At 46.8% G+C, this 21,992-nt stretch overlaps 1 protein-coding gene across 1 annotated transcript in view; it reads left to right on the top strand.

The window, feature by feature from the left end:
• The window catches only part of LYST (lysosomal trafficking regulator), a 789,135-nt gene that overhangs the window by 256,443 nt on the left and 510,700 nt on the right, over nucleotides 1-21,992 (top strand). The window contains exon 17 of the mRNA XM_073671457.1: nucleotides 13,958-14,131. Within this exon, the coding sequence (XP_073527558.1) occupies nucleotides 13,958-14,131 (174 nt within the window). The remainder of the gene's footprint in view (nucleotides 1-13,957; nucleotides 14,132-21,992) is intronic.

Here is a 21,992-nt window from a genome sequence, read left to right as displayed (position 1 = left end):
TCCTCCTGGGAGCTGATAGCTTTTAATCATAAAGGTATGCCCAGAGCTGCATCGATCACCCCCTCAGTGAATAGCGACTGTAAGTACACAGTTTTTTGGTTTTGCAGCACATCTATACAGAGAGAGCTGTCAATCAAAGGGTCAGGACGTGCTCACAGTGTACTAAGCGGTGCCTGTAGCTGAAACATGTGAATCTCTGGCCCATGGGCCAATTCTGGCTCACAGAGTGGTTATATTTGGCCCACGACACCAGAACCGCCACCCCTATGTGGGGCCATTATTCTGTATGGAGAACTATGTGGGGCCATTATTCTATATATAGGACTATGTGGGGCCCATTATTGTGTATGGAGGACATTGTGGGGTTCATTATTCTGTATGGAGGACTATGTGGGTCCATTATTCTGTAAGGAGGACTATGTGAGGCCCATTATTCTGTATGGAGGACTATGTGGGGCCCATTATACTGTATGGAGGACTATGTGGGACCCATTATACAGTGTGGAGGATTATGTGGGGCCCATTATACTGTATGGAGGACTATGTGGGGCCCATTATACTGTATGGAGGACTATGTGGGGCCCATTATCCTGTATGGAGGACTATGAGGGGCCCATTATACTGTATGGAGGACTATGAGGGGCCATTATTCTTTATGGAGGACTATGTGTGGCTCATTATACTGTATGGAGGACTATGTGGGGCCCATTATACTGTATGGAGGACTATGTGGGGCCCATTTTCCTATATGGAGGACTATGTGGGGCCATTATTCTTTATGGAGGACTATGTGTGGCTCATTATACTGTATGGAGGACTATGTGGGAACCATTATCCTGTATACTGGTTGGCCCGTGACTTTATCCAAGTTTATCATTTTGGCCCTCTGTGTGTTTGAGTTTGACATCCTTACTGTGGCTACTCCGGGCACGACTCTGAAAGCTGACGGCTTAGTATGAGGGTCGGAGTGTTTTGAAATGCCATCTACCTTCAGATTAACCCCTATATTGGCAGGTTTATAGCGTTTGAGGACATAACAAGCTCCCTTTTAACGGTGTTCATTAAATCTAGAAAAAGTTTTTCTAATTGCACAGCTTAAATAATCAGTTTCCCTTTTAACCACTTACACGGAATATGTCAACATGGTTTTGCCTCTGAATCTGAGAGGCAGAGATTCTGTTGCCAGCAATGTGTCAGTGTCACGCTGTCTCTGTATACTGGAGGTACTGTTAAAGGTACAGAGGTCCAGGCCGCCAGCGTAACCCCTACCTCCTGAGGATCCCTGCACCTAAGTAATCTAGTCCTGAGAAGGACCCCGATCACAACAAAAGGGGACAAGTAATAATATGCCCACACACAGTACTTAGACGAACGAGACAGTACAAGGGAAAAACCAAAACCACCTTGCATACAAAAACTACACAACTACTACAGAGGGAACACCAACGGGAAAGGAGATAAATGATAAAGCGAGGAAGGGAAAAAACACTCCAAATACACTTATCTCTGAAACTCCAAATACCACAATCCGCTCTGTTAGTCTGCATGAAATGCTTTCACCGACACTTCCCAAACAGACCAGCAGGCATTTGAAGGAGTCTCACTACAGCAGCATTGATTGCAGCTGGGCGAGGCTGGACCTCGTCTAGCACAGAGAGAGAGAGAGAATTAACTCCCTCACTGCCGAAAAACACAAAGCACCAAAAAGTCAGCTGCGAGAAGTCAGGCTGTGTAATCGTGACGATCTTCGTGGCGACACACCCGTGACAGTACCCCCCCTTCTACGAGGGGCCTCTGGACCCTCAGGGCCAGGTTTATCCGGGTGAGTCGTGTGGAAGGCCCGAACTAATCGGTCTGCGTTAATATCCGACGCAGGAACCCACATCCTCTCCTCAGGACCATACCCTTTCCAATGAACCAGGTACTGAAGGGACCGGCGATTAAAGCGTGAATCGATGACCCTCGATACCTGGAACTCCAAGTTACCATTGACCACCACTGGAGGGGGAGGTAAAGGTGACGGTACCACCGGCGCCACATACCTCTTAAGCAACGATCTGTTGAATTTTAAACGTAGGGGGGAGGTCAAGACGGAATGCCACCGGATTAATAATAGAACTGATTCTGTACGGCCCGATGAACCTGGGACCCAGTTTCCAGGAGGGAACCTTAAGTTTAATATTCCTGGTAGACAACCATACCCGATCGTTCACACTTAGGTCCGGACCAGACACTCTCCTATCAGCCATACGTTTGTATCGGTTCCCCATAGTATTCAGATTCTTCAGCACCCCTCTCCATACTGAAGCGAGTGATGAGGAAAATCGTTCCTCCTCAGGAACCCCCGAAGAGCCCCCCCTACTGAAAGTACAAAACTGGGGGTGAAAACCATATGCCCCAAAAAACGGGGACTTACCAGTGGACTCGCTCCGCCTATTATTAAGAGCAAACTCTGCCAGAGGTAAGAAAGAAGCCCAGTCCTCCTGGTTCTCTGACACAAAACACCGGAGATATGTCTCCAAGCTCTGGTTCATACGTTCCGTCTGACCATTGGTCTGAGGATGAAAAGCCGATGAGAATGACAAATGCATCCCCCGCCGTGCACAAAACGCCTTCCAGAACTTGGACACAAACTGAGACCCCCGATCAGACACCACCTCGGAGGGTACCCCGTGAAGCCTCACAATCTCCCCAATGAACACCTGCGCAAGAGTTTTAGCATTAGGGAGAGCCGGAAGAGCGATAAAATGTGCCATCTTGCTGAACCTGTCCACTACAACGAGTATGACCGTTTTACCCGAAGACGGAGGGAGGTCCGTAATAAAGTCCATAGACAGATGAGTCCAAGGACGCTCCGGGATCTTCAAAGGTAAGAGGGCCCCAGACGGACGGGTATGTGAGGTCTTAGAGCGTGCACAAACCCCACAGGACGCGACAAAAGTTACCACCTCCTTATGTAAGTTAGGCCACCAAAACCGACGCGAGAGGAGATCCACAGTTGCTTTACTCCCCGGGTGTCCTGCAAAAACTGAGTTATGGTGTGCCTCGATCACCTTTTGTCGCAACTGATCTGGAACAAACAGTCTCCCCGGAGGTCCAACAGGGGCGTCCCCCTGAGCCTCCAATACCTCCTCCTCCAGCTCAGAGCATACTGCCGAAACCACCACCCCCTCCTGAAGGATAGGAATCGGGTCGTCCGTATTCCCGGCCCCAGGGAAACTACGAGATAAGGCATCCGCCTTTACATTTTTTGACCCAGGACGATATGTAACGACAAAATTAAACCTGGTAAAAAACAATGACCACCTAGCTTGTCTGGGATTCAGACGTTTCGCGGACTCCAGATATAGCAGGTTCTTGTGATCGGTGATGACGGTGACCGGATGGACTGCCCCCTCCAAGAAATGGCGCCACTCCTCAAAAGCTAACTTAATGGCCAAGAGTTCCCTATTGCCGACATCGTAATTCCTCTCAGCGGACGACAATTTTTTTAGAGAAAAAGGCGCACGGATGCCACTTACCAGGGGACGAACCCTGTGACAATACTGCTCCCACCCCTACCTCGGAAGCGTCTACCTCTACAATGAATGGCTGTGACGCATCAGGTTGAATGAGTATGGTTGCCGAGGCAAAACATTTTTTCAAGGAGGAGAATGCTTGACAAGCCTTGTCAGACCACCTAGAAAAATCCGTCCCCTTTTTAGTCACGTCTGTGAGAGGCTTAACCATGGACGAGAAATTACGAATGAACTTCCGGTAATAATTAGCAAACCCCAGGAAACGTTGTAGTGCCTTAAGATTCTCTGGCCGATCCCACTCAAGAACTGCCCGCACTTTCCCAGGGTCCATACGAAAACCAGACGCTGAAACCAGGAAGCCTAAAAACTGGAGTTCCTGTACGGCGAACACACACTTTTCCCATTTGGCATACAGTTTATTATCCCGCAAGATCTGTAACACCTGCCTAACGTGCTCCTGATGAGACACCAGATCCGGCGAGTAAATTAAGATATCATCCAGATATATGACAACAAACTGTCCCACCAGGCGGCGAAAAATGTCATTAACAAAGTGTTGGAACACCGCCGGGGCATTAGTCAGACCGAATGGCATGACAAGGTTCTCATAATGCCCCTCCGGAGTGTTAAACGCCGTCTTCCACTCATCCCCCTCCTTCATCCTAATCAGATTGTACGCCCCCCTGAGATCCAACTTAGAGAACCATTTGGCGCCCACGATCTGATTAAAGAGATCGGGAATAAGTGGGAGCGGATACGGATCTCGGACCGTAATCCGATTAAGTTCACGGAAATCCAGGCAAGGGCGTAGGCCTCCATCTTTCTTCTTAACAAAGAAGAACCCCGCAGCCACCGGTGAAGATGAAGGTCTAATATGCCCCTTAGCCAGACTTTCTGAAATATAATCCTTCATGGCCTGCCTCTCAGGACCAGAAAGGTTATACAACCTAGCTTTAGGTAACTTGGCCTCAGGGAGCAGTTTTACAGAACAGTCATACTCGCGATGAGGAGGTAGTTCCTGACACCCTTTCTCCGAGAATACATCCTCAAAGTCCGCCAGAAATGGAGGTAAGACCCAAGGAGTAACCGTACCGATGACAGTGTTCATGCAGTTTTTATTACAGAATTTACTCCATTGGCTTATCTCTCTGGTTTGCCAATTAATAACCGGGTTATGCTTAGTTAACCAAGGAAGGCCCAACACTATAGGAGTGGGAAGACCCTCCAACACGTAGCAAGACAATAGTTCTTTATGTATCGCCCCCACTTGAAGTTTTACGTCATGCACAGCTTGCAAAAAACTTCCCTGACCGAGAAGCCTGGCATCGATCGAGAATATGGGGATGGGTTTAGCCAACTCACTCAATCGCATACCTTGAACCCGGGCAAACCGAGCATCAACCAGATTAGCCCCGGCCCCACTATCCAGAAGAACAGATATCCTCTCAGTTCTCGTACCCACCACCACCTCCGCCGGTACGAGAAACTGAGACGAACCTAGGGACGAAATACCTACTCCCAGATTGCCGTCCACCACACAACCTGGGATCAACAGTTTTCCGACGACTCTTCACTCTGCAAGGGACGGGATGGACACCCCCCAATAAAATGTCCCTTTCTCCCGCAGAAGAAACACCTTCCTGTCTTATGGCGCACCACCGGTCCCCTCCCCCGAAATGATGTCCCTCCTAATTGCATAGGCTCCTCTGGACTGACCAGGGGAACCACCATATGAGGGGACCTTGTAGGAGGTGGAGTCATCACAGGGGGTAGAGTTATCCCGCACCTCTCCCGAAGCCGTCTGTCAACGCGAATAGCAAGGGCCATAGCGGCTTCCAGTGACGCGGGAGAGTCATACTGTGCCAACACATCCTGTAATTTGTCGGATAAACCTTGACAAAACTGGCTCCTAAGAGCCGGGTCATTCCACTGGGTGTCCGTGGCCCACCTACGGAACTCCGAACAGAATTCCTCCGCCGGACGATCTCCCTGCTGGATCCTACGTAACTTAGACTCAGCAAGGGAGATCCGATCTGGGTCATCATATACGAGTCCCAGAGCAGCGAAAAACCTATCCACTGACTGGAGAGCCGGGGAGCCCGGGGGAAGAGAGAATGCCCAAGATTGTGGGTCCCCTTGTAGGAGCGAGATGACAATTCCCACCCTTTGTTCTTCACTCCCCGATGACCGAGGCCGCAGCCGAAAGTACAACTTGCATGCCTCCCGGAAAACAAAAAACTTGTCCCGCCCCCCAGTGAACCTGTCAGGGAGAGCTACTTTAGGTTCTGGTCCGGCTTGCTCCTGAGGATGCAAAACCTTGGACCTAACGTCCGCCAGCTCCATGGACAAACTCTGCAACTGCCGAGCTAGACCGGCTACTGGATCCATGGTAGCTGGAGAAAAACTAAGTGGGTCGGTGAAAATGTCACGCTGTCTCTGTATACTGGAGGTAGGGGGCCTAAGCTGACCCTAAGCTGGGGCCCTGACTAATCCCTCAAACTGGAGGTACTGTTAAAGGTACAGAGGTCCAGGCCGCCAGCGTAACCCCTACCTCCTGAGGATCCCTGCACCTAAGTAATCTAGTCCTGAGAAGGACCCCAATCACAACAAAAGGGGACAAGTAATAATATGCCCACACACAGTACTTAGACGAACGAGACAGTACAAGGGAAAAACCAAAACCACCTTGCATACAAAAACTACACAACTACTACAGAGGGAACACCAACGGGAAAGGAGATAAATGATAAAGCGAGGAAGGGAAAAAACACTCCAAATACACTTATCTCTGAAACTCCAAATACCACAATCCGCTCTGTTAGTCTGCATGAAATGCTTTCACCGACACTTCCCAAACAGACCAGCAGGCATTTGAAGGAGTCTCACTACAGCAGCATTGATTGCAGCTGGGCGAGGCTGGACCTCGTCTAGCACAGAGAGAGAGAGAATTAACTCCCTCACTGCCGAAAAACACAAAGCACCAAAAAGTCAGCTGCGAGAAGTCAGGCTGTGTAATCGTGACGATCTTCGTGGCGACACACCCGTGACAGTCAGTTACTGGGCTGTAGTTTTGATCTTCCACTGATAAAAGTGATTTTATGACTAGAGGACTTGTAAGTCTAGGAATCATATTCATGAGCTCTGTAAAACTCCAGCCTCACCAATGATTGGCAGATTTTTGCCTATGCACAGTGTACACAGAAAGTTACCGATCAGTGGTGTGGGCCAGGTTATACAGAGCTCAGTGTTTAGAGAACCAGTAGATCTGCTGCGGAGAAAACAGTGATGTTATTAACATGCATGCAGCCTTGTAAGTGATACATTGCTAGAATCGGGGTCTCTGCTCCCTCATCCCATTGCTTCTAGGAAAGACTAGAAGCAATGGGATGAAACTAAATGGGAGGAGACACAGATTAGATATTAGAAAAAACTTTTTGACAGTTAGGGTGATTAATGAGTGGAACAGGCTGCCACGAGAGGTGGTGAGTTCCCCTTCAATGGACGTCTTCAAACAGAGGCTGGACAGACATCTGTCTGAGATGATTTAGTGAATCCTGCTTTGAGCAGGGGGTTGGACCAGATGACCCAGGAGGTCCCTTCCAACTCTACCATTCTATGATTCTATGATTCTACATCATGCTGATCTCAGATAGGGTAGCAAAAATATTGTGAAAGATTTCCTTTAAGGCTACATTTACACATCCAATTTACTCGTCTGTGTGCTGTCCGTTTTTTCTCTGACAGCACACTGAATAGATAGAAGTCACAAAAATATCCAGATAGTGTTGGTCCTTATGTACACAAACACACACACATTACCTTATTCTGAATAGTTTCTTGAAAGAACAGTTATCCTTTATTTTTTTTTCACTGGTCCTTATTTAAGATTCAATGGATAGCTAAAAGCACAGTCTATCTACTTCAGTTTTTAATGGATGAGGAATAAAAAACTAATACAACATGGATGCAATAGAGATGACACACAAAAGAAAAATGGTCTGTAATTGACACATACATTTGTGTTAATAAGCACTTGAAGTCACACTGATTTTGCAGACATTGCCTGTTTACCTATGTCAGCTTTAGGTGCCTAACTGGCAGTGAGAATGAAGAAAATGTATTCCTGCAATCCTAAAAAAATATCTAAATTAACATTTTGGACCTGAATCCAGACTTACATTGGAATGATACGGATTGTTGTGGGAACCATATATGAAGAAAAATCGTTGCCGTAATGGCGACCGCCGTCTCTGATGACACACTGATAATGAGAACGGATACACGGACCTTACACTAGTGACACACTGATCCAAAACATTGATGATACTTGTACCATTTTTTCACAGACGTGTTTAAAGGGACTCTGTCAGCTCAGAATGAATGTACAAACTAAGGCCCATCGCTCCATGCTTCACTGCAGGGCCAATCATTCAACTACATTTTTCAACCTACTTGTTTTCGCTCTATCGCCACCACCTCCTTATTTGATTGACATTTTTGGTTTCATAAACCCAGAGAAAGGTGGAGATAGTCCAGGTTAACGAGTAAAGGCCAGGGCAACCCCTTCGGACCTGGAAAACAATTAAGCTAGTGCCAAGCCTGTTCATAATAGCCATCTTTAGAGGCAGGATATATATATGTATATGACAGCTCTAACGATGTGATCAGGCTTGCGGATGTGACTTCTTCCAGCGGTGTGAACAGCTCTGTAGCCTGGTATTAGTAGTACAATATCAAGCTTCTGGTGTTTTCTCACCGCCTCTGTCACCGCTGCATTGTTCAGAGCACAGTAGTGAAATCATTATGCTGCTGTGCTATAAAAAGTGACTCAGCTCTGCTATGTCAGTGTTAAGCCTCATTCAGATGTCTGTGATGCAGGGAAGTCTGAATGAGGCTTTAGTGTTTCTTCTGCAAAGTACATTCATTTTCAATGTACAATGTCTAATAACTAGTGACAGTCATCTCTTCTGATGTGCTTTGCAGACTCAGCAGTAAAACTTCATTCAGATGTCCCTGCAAGATTCTAGATTTGAGAATACTGATAGACTCCTTCACAAAAAGACTAAATGCTAGGTTTAAATTAAATTTTGGAAACTTTTCTAATTTCACTGATAGAAGGTAGACACATTTTTTCACGTCATTCCCTCAAACTTAAATGTATTTTAATGGGACTTTATGTAATATAACAACAAAAAGTAATTTGTGAAGTGTAAGGCTATGTGCACACAGTGCGTTTTTGATGCTTTTTTTCCACGCGGAAATGCACCAAAAACGTTAGGTAATCCGTCTGCCAGCTAATGGAATGACAATCCTGAAGTGCTGTGCGCATGATCCAGAATTTTCCACTCAAGAATGTCATTGCGTTAAAATTCGCAGCATGTCCATTGTTTGTAGCGTTTCTGCAGCGCAAAAACGCACAAAGAATGGTACCCAGGCCGGGGAAGAAGACAACTCCTACCATCATCTGACCGCCGCTCCCGCTAATAACAGCAAGAGTCCTGCGGCTGAGGGGAGATGTAGTCTCCACAGCCGAGTCGGCATCTCTGGTATTTTAATAGAGATTGTTTTTTTTAAACCGCACAAACACTTTTTTCACCTGTCCGGCGTCCTCCCGATGTCCCCTGGCCACCCGATCACCTGGCAGTACATTGACGGGAGCGCATTCGCTCCCGGAAGTGTACATCGCTGAGCTGCTGGATGAGGTCATGTGAGTTCATCAGCTGAAGATCTGCTGAGAGCTCCAGGACCTCACTTTATGGCATCGGTGCTGCGTGGGAATATTCTCACGAATTTTCCCACCAACACTGATGCTGTAAATGAGGTCACCGGGGCTGATCACCTGATCTTCAGCTGATGAGCTCAGGTGAACTCAGCCTGCAGCACAGCGATGTACACTGACAGGAGTGATCACACTCCTGTCAGTGTACAGTGCTGTCTTCTACAGCAGTCACATCAGTGATTGATGTGGCTGCTGTCGAAGTGACCCGGATCGCCGTGGGACACTCGGATTACATCATGGCGGTGGACAGGTGAGGGACATGGTTGCTTATTTTTGCTTTTTTTTTTAAACAGGAGACAAGTGATTCGGGGATTAGGAGAACAATAAATAAATTATTAAAACCGTGTGTAATTTTATTTCAATAAAAGACTTTATTCTGACCATGTCTTTATTGAAAAAACGTCGTAAACCTTTACTACGGGGTTAGTAATGGGGGCGTCTTATAAACACCCTCCATTACTAACCTGGGCTTCATGTCAGCCGCCAATACAAGGCTGACCTGAACCCCAACCCTATTACCTTATTCGCCACCGCTACACGGCAGTGGGAAGAGCGGAGGCTAAGCTTCAGATTTGGCGCATCTTATGGATGCTCCATTTCTGGGACTGCTGAGAGTTGATATTATTAGCTTTGGAGGGGGCCAGGATCCATGGCCCCTTCCCTGGCTATTAATATCAGCCCTCAGCTGTCTTGTTTAGGCTTTTCTGGCTAGATTTTATAGTGGGACCCTACGGCAATTTTTTTCTGGGGTCCCCCTGTAATCTAACCAGTAAAGGCTAAGCAAACAGCTGTGGGCTGTTATTAATAACCAGATAGCATCTTTGGCTAATGGCCCCTTCCCCGGCTACTAATATCAGCTCCCAGCGGTCGGCTTTCCCACTGCTGGTTATGAAAATGACACAGGAGTCCACGCCATTTTTTAAAAAATTTTTAGGCTTTGTACCCGCGATCTGAATGTACAATAAAAATATTTATTAAAATAGGCTGCATCCAAAGCGATGCTTGTTGCTGGACTTGGGGACGTAGTGGCTTCAAACAACTGTGAGCTGTTAATAGCCAGGGAACATGTTTGCCTTTTGGCACCTTCCTAGGCTGCAAATAGCAGCTCTCAGCTGCCCCTGAAATGACATGAATGGAAATGCTAATGAGATTGGTTTAGCTGACACCTTGCCCTTTTGTTTAGTGATGACAAGGTGTCAATCAGACCCTTTCATGACCAAACCTAATTAAAGTAAAGTAAAGAGTTAAATACATACACAGAGTAAAACACTTTATTTGAAATACAACAGACACATTCTTTAATCATTTAAATTATCCAATATACTCATCCCAGGTCTGAAGTTAATCCAAGGGTTAAAGTAATGTCACACCTTTCTTTTTCTCATATCTTTATATAGCTCCAAAATGCATTCATTCATGTACAAAAACACACAAAAAATGCATAAAAAACACATCAAAAACGTGTTTTTTTCTGCAGTGTTTTTCCTGCCAAGAGATGCAAAAACGCTGCAGAAATTTCTGCAATCAAATCCTAAACTTGCGCACAAAGCCTAAAGGAAATGATGCAAGGTTTCCTAATTATTTAAAAAATATAAAGTTGAAAATTGTGACGTACATTTGTATTCAGCCCCCTTTAGTCTGATATCCCAAAATAAAATTACGAGTGACCAGTCGCCTCAAGAATTCACATAATTAGTAAAGTGAGTCCACCTGTTTGTAATTTATTTTCAGTATAACTACAGCTGTTCTGTGAAGGCCTCAGAGGGTTGCATGAGAAAATTGGGGATTAAAAAGGCATTATGAAAACCAAGGAAAACACCAAACAGGTCAAGGATAAAGTTGTGGAGAATAATAAAGTAGAGTTGGGATATAAAAAAAACAAAAAAAAAACAACTCAATCTCTAAACATCTCACAGAGCACTCTATCATCCAAAAATGACACAACAGGGAATAGTGATAAAAACTAGAAATCACAATGGAGGATATGGAAGTGGTTCAAATACTTGATTTATTGACAGAGGAGGAACGGGAGAGGAGTTTGAGGCCCTTTACCAGTCTCAAACCCAAAAGCACCAAGATGTCACCACCTGGTGAATTAAATTGTGTGAACATCATCTTGAAAATTGTGGAGGAAGAATTAAAGAAAATTGGGAGGAATATGGCATCCTGTTCAAATCTTACAATTTAGGTGGTCCATCTCCTTGACGATCTGGAGAACAACAGGACAATATAATCAAGCCCACGGATAAGGGGGGTGCAACCTGGTTCTATTAGACCATCCAACTTATCGTTCGATGTGCTTTTACATTCTGAGAGATGGGGAAACATATAAGATTTTGGAGAGTGATCCCACCATCTCATGTGGGGAAGCATTGACAACGATTTTGGTTGAGGCTATTAATAATCAACTCATCTCCCACAATTACTTAAAGTAATTTAAGTTTATAGCCCCAAAAAATTCACAAAAGACTCTCCCTATTCAAAGGGCGTCCTATTGTTTAAGGTATTGACTCAGTCAGCCAAAATGTGAGTATTTATGTGGACCAGATATTGCGTTAGTTTGTGGTGGCATTATGGTCTTAAATAAAAGACATAGAGGACCTGCTACTCAAGCTAGAGGATGTAGTGCTTAACAGAGGCACGCTTTTGGTATCCATCGATGTCCAGTTCCTGTACAGCAGCATTCCCCGCCATTTTGGGATCAAGGCAACAAAACACTTTTTGGGATCTAGAGCCACCAACTTTGACAAACACAAATTTGTTTTCCAACTTCTTTGGTTTGTCCTGACACACAATTATTTTGTAAAGGGGTATTCTGATCTCTAAGATCCTATCCCAATATGTAGTAGGTGTAATAATATTAGCAAATACTTCCAATTAGAAATGTAGTATAGATTTTCTGATTCGCTGTGTCTCTTTCCTCATGTGCAGGCATTGCAGGACCTTAGGTGTCCATGGTTACGATCATTAGCAACTAGCTAACTAACTCATTATGTCAGTGATCATAGCCATGGATACCTAAGGTCCTGTTTTGCCTGCACATGAGGAAAGAGACACAGCGAATCAGAAAATCTATGCTACATTTCTAATTGGAGGTATTTGCTAATATTATTATTACACCTACTACATATTGGGATAGGATCTTGGAGATGGGAAGACCCCTTTAACTTGATGGCAAGTACTTACACAAGCTGTGATGGGCACATCATGTGCGCCATCCCATGCCAACCTCCTCCTCGGCTGGTGGGAAGAAACTATTGTATTTCATGATAATACTACCTGGTATACCCTAAACATTTTATTTTGGGGTTGTTTCATTGATTATATTTTTATTTTATGGTGTGGATCTAGAGAATAGTTACATACCTTTTGTTAAACACTTGAAGTCCAGTGATATTGGTCTTAGGTTTACCATTGAAATGAATGAATGTTGTCTACCCTTCCTGGATATTATGATTGGGAAAGAAATGGATAGAAATTTATCCACATGTACCTACTGAAAACCAACTGCAAGTAACAGCTTACTGAACTGGGACAGCCATCACCATCGCTGATTACATTGCAGCTCTTTGAATAATGCCGTACAGCAGCGGTGACCTGTTGTCTGCAGCATGGTATTGTACTACTAATGTCAGGCTGCTGGTCACCGCTCACTCACCGCCATACTCGCTTCATCCCGAACCTCCGCTCCCCCTCATCAGGCACCTCCTGTCTCTGACTGCTTGCACTGTGAGCTGTGACAGGGAAAATGTTGCTCGGAGCATAGCTGTGGGCTTAACAATAATGGCATCCATCTCCTACCACATCAGTGATCTGGCCAGCCCATTGAGCATGCCCAGGTCACAGCTGGAGGCCGCCATAAAGATGCTGTCTGACACCAACTGCAGTCTCATATGTCCTGGGGCTGCCATATTTGAGGTGTTTAAATGTCATGCTTAGACACTAACACACCAGCAAATAAAAATAGCAGCCCCCAGGAGCTGCAGTAAAAGTTAATAAATATAAAACTGTTAAAGCAGTGCATTTAATTTTGTATTAAAAATAATTGATTATATAATGAATAATTATGAATACAAAAATACAAATCATGGTACCTTCCCTTTAAGGAATCACAATTAGTCATCTGAAGTTCCTGCGTTTTTGATGCGCACAAAAATCCGCAGCATGTCAATTAATTTTTTGTTTCCGCATGCGGAATTGCCTTTGCAATGCAATAAAAAACGCAAGGCAATTCCACATGTGCAAAACGCGCGAATAACGCATATGAAGTTCCGCATGCGTTTTTCCGGGAAAGGACATGCGGAAATGAAGCGCAAATTTTCCGCTTCATTTCCGCAATGTGGGCACATAGCCTAAGAGAGTAAAAAATGCAGAGTGAAATCAAGAAGGAGGCTGAACAGAAAAAAAGAGTAGGGTGAACTGCAGGGAAGTGCACAGTAGTATATTAAAGAAGTGCAGATTGAGAAAGGAAGAGAGGATTCAGGGGTGTAACCAAACTATTTTCTGGACTGCAGAAAACACTGCATCATCCTAGTGCCAATCCTCAAGCCTTTGAGTCTTTGCATAATTGACCATGTTTTTCACAATAATTGTTTATTATGGTGATCTTGTGTGAGTAATATTGTAAAAAATGTTTTAAATGTTGTAACATTTGTTTCAGATTGTGGAAATCTGCAACTGTGAAAAAACACAATCATTAGGATTACAGATTGTATTGTCACTAGTCAAGTATAACCAGCAGAGAATACAGGAAAGTGGAAACTGTGACATATATCCTATGATACACAAAGTTTTAATGCAACCCAAATGTATTGTCGGATTTCATATACTAAAGGTGTGTATATTAAGTGTTAACGATTTTTATTTAAAATAAATGTCATCAGAAGATGCCCTATTATTTTTAAATCATGTTTTATTTGAAATGTGTTTAATTTTTTTTTATTTATTTTCATTGTCATTTGCTTTGGAGAAAAACATGAAAATTTATATTTTTCTGAAATATACAGTTTAAATCCTAGGCGTAGCTAGGAGTTTAGCATGGTAGGAAGTTGGTGCAAAACACATCTGAAAGGGTACAAATTATAGTGTGGATAGTGGCTCCTCTGCAAATGACAATGCTGTTACTGAGTAAGATACACTATGCAAATACCAAGACCAATAAAACCTCCTCAACATTTTAACTGCAACACCCAGAAGGAAAAACATGGAATTAACATGTAACAGGATTGATAGACCTGTTAATATGCAAATTAAAAGAAAAAGAAGAAGTTGGCAAAATTATTAAAGCATTTTGACTTATTCAGTATCCAGTATGAGTACTGCACACAAAAATAAGCATACTTACAACTTTGGCATGCTGTCAGTGAGGTTAAGGGCTGACTTAGAAATGTTCTGCCATGCTGAATGCAGTGCGGCGGTGTTCACACTGTGCAGTAATGAGGCAGTGACCCAAGGAAGGTACAACTTGAAGTGCCCCTGTCAGCAGGATTGTGCTCGGTAAGCTACATACACTGTCAGGTTGGCCACATTACACTGATTAAAATGATACCTTGGTTGATGAAATCCGTCCTGTTGTTGTTGTGTAATCTTTACTTTAAGTTTGGAGATAGTGATATGCTTGTGCTTCGGGGCAGCCTGTAGGGTGAGCTCTATCTGGTGCTCTGCTTACATATTCATCTGTATGCTCTTATGACAGCTTACTGTGCCTTCACTGACCTGCCTCCTATTTTACATAATTTTATATTTTACACTACATCTAGTAGTGTGGGGCTAGGTAAAATAGGGGACAGGTCAGTGAAGGCACAGTAAGCTGTCATAAGAGCATACAGATGAATATGTAAGCAGAGCATCAGATAGAGCGCCCCCCACACGCCGTCCCGGAGCATGAGCATTTCTTTATCTCCAAACTAAAAGTAAAGATTACACAAGAACCACAGCACGGATTTCATCAACGCCTTAATGAATGGTGAGCTGGTTAAACTTTACCTTTTTTCTGCTCACAGTAGCACAAGCAACATGTGGTGGTGTTATGTTAATCCCTTTATGACCAGGCTATTTTCCTTTTTTTTTTTCTTTCTGTATGAGGGCTTGTTTTTTGCAGGACAAGTTGTACTTTTAAATGACACCATTAATTGTATCATGTGATGCCCTGGAAGATGGAAAACAATTCAAGCTGCGTTGAAATTGCAAAAAAAAGTGCAATTCCACCATGTTTTTTTTTTATTTACCATGTTCACTATTCAGTTCACTATATGGTAAAACTGACTTGGCAATATGATTCTCCAGGTCAGTACAATTACATAGATACCAAACATATATAGTTTTGTTTTTTAAGTGGTGAAAAAAAATTCGGAAGTTTGTAAAAAAAAAAAATAATATTTTGCTTTTGTCGCCATTTCTGAGACCCTCCATTTAGGGGGTTAAACTGCTGCTAGCAGTGAGAGCCGGGTATCAGCTGTGATATTCCATATGTCCAAGGTTGTGAAGGGGTTAATGGGACAATAGGGGTGAGATTTGAACTTTCGTTATTTTTTCTGATTTTTAAAACCCCTTTTTTTCCTACTTTTTACTGTACTTGTCCCTTTAAAGGACGTAAAGCTGCCATCATCCTATTGGTTGTGGTGTACATAGCAGTGCATTAGCACTGCTATGTATTGCTAAAATCACGATCTCCTATAAATGCCAGCTAAACGTTGGCTTTCACAGGAGTATAGTAATGACAGGCACGGGGGTCTTCAGCAGACCCCCGACTGTCATGGCAACCAAGCGGCTCCCCTCTGCTGGCAAGTATTAAATGACAGACATAGAAAGCGACATTTAACATGTTAACAGCTGCAGGCCATCAGCCATCATCTGCCAGGAAAGATGCGGCTCGGCTTGTGAGACTGTATTAATGGCAGGGACAAGACATAATACGTTACTGTATGCTTTCTTTAATTCGTTTCCACTGCAAAACCACACCAAAGTTGCATGTAATCTGTACATGAAGCCAAATACCATAAAGTATCAAAAACTTAGCAGCTTTATTTAAAACATAATATATCAAATAGAGACAAAAAATGCAATAAAAATTCAAGTAAAAAAACACAACGAAAAAAAAAATCACCAAAAGCTCATCTTGGGAACTTAGCCTTACACTGACAGATGTCTCACAGAGAAATGCATTTTTTTTTTTAACATCCTCCAGCTCAATGTTGAACCATGGCAACTTGATGGTGTAACGGGTCTGGGAGGCGGAACCTCAGAGCTACTATACAAGGGGGCGGTCCTTGTAAGGGAGCGGGTGGCGACCAGGGAAGACGGGCAGGCAGTCACAGCAGGTGACCGGGACAGTCTCTGGGTGATCGGGCAGGAGGTCACGGTAAATGACCGGGGCAGTCTCTGGATGAACGAGCTGGAGGTCACGGCAAGTGACCGGGGCAGTCTCTGGAAGAACGGGCTGGAGGTCACGGCAAGTGACCGGGGCAGTCTCTGGATGAACGGGCTGGAGGTCACGGCAAGTGACCGGGGCAGTCTCTGGGTAAAGGGTAGGTACGACCTGTGATGGTTGAACCTCCAGGTAGGCTAGCAGGCAGATGGAAGATGTATGCTCCCAGGTGAGCAAGCGAGAGTCTCTGGATGAACGGGTGGTCACAGCATGTGACGGCGGATCTTCCAGGTAGGCAAACAGGCAGGTAGCGGAGGAGCGCTCCCAGGTGAGCGGGCAAGAGTCTCTGGAATAGCAGGTGGTCACAGCACGTGACGGCGGAGCCTCCAGGTAGGCTAGCAGGCAGGTAGCAGATGTGCGCTCCCAGGTGAGCGGCCAAGCTGGTCCATAGACAGACTGACAGGAGTAGGAAGGCAGACCGTCGGACCTCAGGCTAGCAAGCAGGTAGCAGGAATATCAGGCAGGAAACAGACAGCAAACTGGCAGGACTCTGGCAGGAATCAGGCAGGTAACTGACAGGTAACTGGCAACGGGACCTGAGGGCTGAAGCAGAGTAGTAAACAGTGCAGCAACATTGCTCGGGCACCTCCATTTTGGAGGAGGTGCCTTATATATGGTGAAGTCCTCCGGCCATTGGCCGGGGACTCCTTAGGACGGCGCGCGCGGCCCCTTTAAGAGGGAGGGAGCGCGCGCGCCCTAAGCACAGTGGCCGGGAAGGAGCGCGCGCTGCCAGCAGAGCGGGAGGAGGACGCCGGGCTCGGAGCAGAGAGGTGAGGGGAACAGCGTCCCTGCCTAGCAGAGGGCAGGGACGCCGACGCTACAGTACCCCCCCCTTTAGGCCCCCCCTTTTTTAGGCCAGACAGAAATTTAGCAAGGATGAGAGGGGCATGGATGTTCTCCCGGGGCTCCCACGTTCTCTCTTCAGGACCAAACCCCTTCCAATCTACTAGAAAAAAGGTCTTCCCTCTTACCCTTTTGGTGGCCAGAATGTTCTCTACCTCAAATTCGTTTTCAGCGGAAACCGGAGCAGGAGGCGTGCCTGTAGACTTGGAAAAAGAGTTAAGTACCACAGGTTTCAGGAGAGATACATGGAAGGAGTTAGGGATCCGCAAGTTGGCCGGGAGTTTCAATTTATAGGCCACCGGGTTGATCTGACTGATGACCTCCAGAGGACCGATGAATCGAGGCCCTAACTTATAGGAAGGAATCTTGAGCCGGACATACTTGGACGAGAGCCAGACCTTATCCCCTGGATGGAATTGAGGAGGATCCAGACGTTTTTTGTCAGCATGTCTTTTCATACGCTCGGATGACAGAAGGAGTGCGGACCGGGTACTCTCCCATATGAAGGAAAATTTGTTAACAAGAGATTCCGCAGCCGGATTGTCCACCGAGGTGGAGACGGGAAACGGGATCCGAGGATGCTGACCGAAGACTACAAAAAACGGGGATTTGGAGGAAGATTCGCTCTCGTGATTGTTGTACGAGAATTCGGCCCATGGCAGGAGATCCACCCAGTCAGAATGGTGGGCATTAACGAAGTGCCGGAGGTAACTGGTCAGGATCTGATTGATCCGCTCCACTTGACCATTAGACTGTGGGTGGTAAGCGGAGGAGAAGTCCAGGGTGACGTCTAGCAATTTACAAGTGGCTCTCCAGAAACGAGAAGTGAACTGTACCCCACGATCCGACACGATGTGACGGGGCAGGCCATGAAGACGGAAGATGTGGCGGATAAAGTCTTTAGCCAGCTCGGGTGCAGACGGGAGGCCTGGCAGGGGAATGAAGTGAGCCATCTTGGAAAAGCGGTCAGCGACCACCCAAATGACCGTACAACCGGCAGAGACGGGAAGATCAGTTATGAAGTCCATCGCTATATGCTGCCAGGGGGCAGCAGGTACTGGCAGAGGAAGGAGGCGACCGGCTGGCAGGTGTCTCGGAACTTTGTTGCGGGCGCAGGACACACAGGCAGAAACAAAGTCTATTACATCCTTGTGCAGGTTAGGCCACCAGTAGTGCCGGGTAATAAGCTGGAGGGTCTTTTTCTGACCGGCGTGGCCAGCTAGTTTAGACGAATGACCCCAGTGTAGGATCTTCTCCCGATCAGGTACCGATACGAACGTCTTACCGGGAGGGAGACGATTTAGACTCACGGGAGCCACCTGCATTACTCTGGCGGGATCGATGATATGTTTAGGTTCTTCCTCGAGGTCAGATACCAGAAAGGATCGGGACAAGGCGTCCGCTTTGATGTTCTTGTCAGCCGGGCGAAAATGTAGAACAAAATCAAAGCGAGCAAAAAACAAGGACCACCGGACTTGGCGCGGATTAAGTCTCTGGGCATGCTGGAGATAAGCCAAGTTCTTGTGGTCAGTGTAAATTATTACCGGATGAAGAGCCCCCTCGAGTAGGTAACGCCACTCCTCCAATGCCAGCTTGATGGCCAATAACTCTCGGTCTCCTATGGAATAATTGCGCTCAGAAGAGGAGAAGAGTTTGGAGAAGAAGCCGCAAGTTACCATCCTCCCGGAAGAAGATTTTTGAGTAAGTACAGCTCCGGCTCCAGAGGAGGAGGCGTCAACCTCCAGAAAGAACTGCTTGTTGCCGTCCGGACGATGCAGCACCGGGGCGGAAGAGAAGGCCTGTTTTAAGGAAAGAAAGGCCTCCTCTGCTTCGGACGGCCATTCCTTGGGATTAGTACCCTTACGGGTGAGCGCGGAGATTGGGGCAGTCCGGGAAGAGAAATGTGGTATGAAGAGGCGGTAGTAGTTGGCGAAGCCCAGGAACCGCTGAATGGCCTTCAACCCCTCCGGTCGGGGCCATTTCTCGATGGCAGACAGTTTCTCTGGATCCATTCGTAGGCCGGTCTGAGAAATAATGTAGCTCAAAAACGGAAGTGAGGTCTGCTCAAAGAGGCACTTCTCATATTTAGTGAAGAGGTGGTTCTGCCTGAGCCTGAGCAGGACCTGACGAACGTCCCTCCGGTGAGTCTGGAGATCCGGAGAGAAGACCAAGATGTCGTCCAGGTACACCACAACGCAGGAGTAGAGAAGGTCCCGGAAGATGTCATTGACCAACTCCTGAAAGACGGCAGGAGCGTTACAGAGACCAAAGGGCATTACCAGATATTCATAGTGGCCGTCCCGGGTGTTGAATGCAGTCTTCCATTCATCCCCTTGACGGATACGGACCAGGTTGTACGCCCCACGGAGGTCCAGTTTGGTGAAGACTCTAGCCCCCCTCAGGCGATCAAATAATTCTGGAATGAGCGGAAGGGGGTACTTATTCTTCACCGTGATCTGGTTAAGGCCTCTATAGTCTATACAGGGACGGAGAGAGCCGTCCTTCTTTTTTACGAAGAAGAAGCCTGCTCCCGCCGGGGAGGTAGATTTCCGGATGAATCCCCTGGCCAAATTCTCCTCAATATATTCGGACATCGACCGGGTCTCAGCAGCGGACAATGGGTAAATACGCCCACGGGGAGGAGTAGTACCGGGTAACAGGTCGATAGGACAGTCGTATGGTCTATGAGGAGGTAATGTCTCTGCCTCCTTTTTATTAAAGACATCAGCAAATGACCAATAGGGAATCGGAAGTCCAGGTAGATTAGTTGGGGTAGGAGAAGGACGGACGGGATGAACAGGAACCAAACAAGTCTTATGACAGTCCTGTCCCCAGCGAAGGACTTCTCCGGTCTGCCAGTCAAGCACGGGTTCATGTCTCTGGAGCCAAGGTAGACCTAGTAAGAGGGCGTGAGAGAGTCCAGGCAGAACATGAAAAGAGATGCTCTCAGAATGCAGCATTCCCACCTGCAGAGTTATGGATTCGGTGATGAGTTGGATGGGACGTGGTAAGAGGCCCCCATCCACAGCAGCGACAGATAATGGTACAGCCAGAGGTTTGGTGGGAATGCGGTATTTTTCTACCAGGGACTGTGAAATAAGATTCCCGGCCGCTCCAGAGTCAAGTTGGGCTAGTTCGAAATAACGATTCTCCCCGCAGATAATAGAGACTGACAGTAGCAGAGATGGAGAGGATTTATTCTTGTCTAGGTCGACCTCTCTGAGCGAACCTAGACACAGGCGTTTCCCGACCTCTCCGGGCAGGTACGGATCCGGTGCTCCTTACTGCCACAGTAGAAGCAGCTCCCTTCGGCACGGCGTAAGTCCTGACGGGTTTTGACCATCTTGGTCTGGTCGACCTGCATAGGCTCAGGAGAGTGTACCTGGGGAGAAACGGAGGGAGTGACGGGTTTCTGAAAAGTAGGAGCTAGACGTGGAAACCTCCTCTCACGGGTGACCTCTTTGGCACGCTCCTGGAACCGTAGGTCAATCCGGGTGGCAAGAGTTATTAGGTCATCGAGAGTGGTAGGAATGTCTCGACCGGCAAGTTCATCTTTAATACGGCCGGACAGACCCTCCCAGAAGACAGACACCAGAGCGTCGTTATCCCAAGCCAGCTCCGAGGCAAGGGTACGGAACCGTATGGCATATTGGCCCACGGTGAGATTTCCCTGGTGGAGGCGTAGCAAAGATGATGCGGATGAGGTCTTCCGTCCGGGTTCGTCGAAGACTTTCCGGAAAGCCGTGAGAAAGGCAGGCAAGTCGGACACCAGGGGGTCTCCTCTCTCCCATAGAGGATTTAGCCAGGCCAGGGCCTCCCAGGTGAGATGGGACATGATGAAGGCAATTTTGGCCCGGTCGGAGTTAAACTGGTGGGACAGGAGTTCAAAGTGCAGGGTGCACTGATTTATGAAGCCCCGAGCCTGAGCGGAGTCGCCTCCGAAGCGAGGAGGTGCAGAAAGCCGGGGTCCGGGGTAGGATACCATGGTATTGGTGGGCAGCGGGGCTGCCGGGTTGCGAGTCATGGCACTGGCGGAGGTTGCTGGTGGAGCAGTCAGAGTGTCCAGGCGAGAATTGACATTACGCAGGTGACCCAGGATGGACTCCTGTTGGGACCTCTGACGGGACAGTTCATGACTGAGGTCCGAGAGCGAGGGAGCTTGGGTGCCACCGGGTTCCATGGCCCGAGCAAACTGTAACGGGTCTGGGAGGCGGAACCTCAGAGCTACTATACAAGGGGGCGGTCCTTGTAAGGGACCGGGTGGCGACCAGGGAAGACGGGCAGGCAGTCACAGCAGGTGACCGGGACAGTCTCTGGGTGAACGGGCAGGAGGTCACGGTAAATGACCGGGGCAGTCTCTGGATGAACGAGCTGGAGGTCACGGCAAGTGACCGGGGCAGTCTCTGGAAGAACGGGCTGGAGGTCA

Source organism: Phyllobates terribilis, unplaced genomic scaffold, assembly GCF_046119375.1.
Source record: "Phyllobates terribilis strain yellow unplaced genomic scaffold, ASM4611937v1 Scaffold_3__8_contigs__length_932513732, whole genome shotgun sequence".
In the NCBI taxonomy this organism is placed as follows: domain Eukaryota; kingdom Metazoa; phylum Chordata; class Amphibia; order Anura; family Dendrobatidae; genus Phyllobates; species Phyllobates terribilis.
Note: the sequence above shows the minus strand (reverse complement) of the source record. Positions and strands in the feature narration are given on the sequence as shown.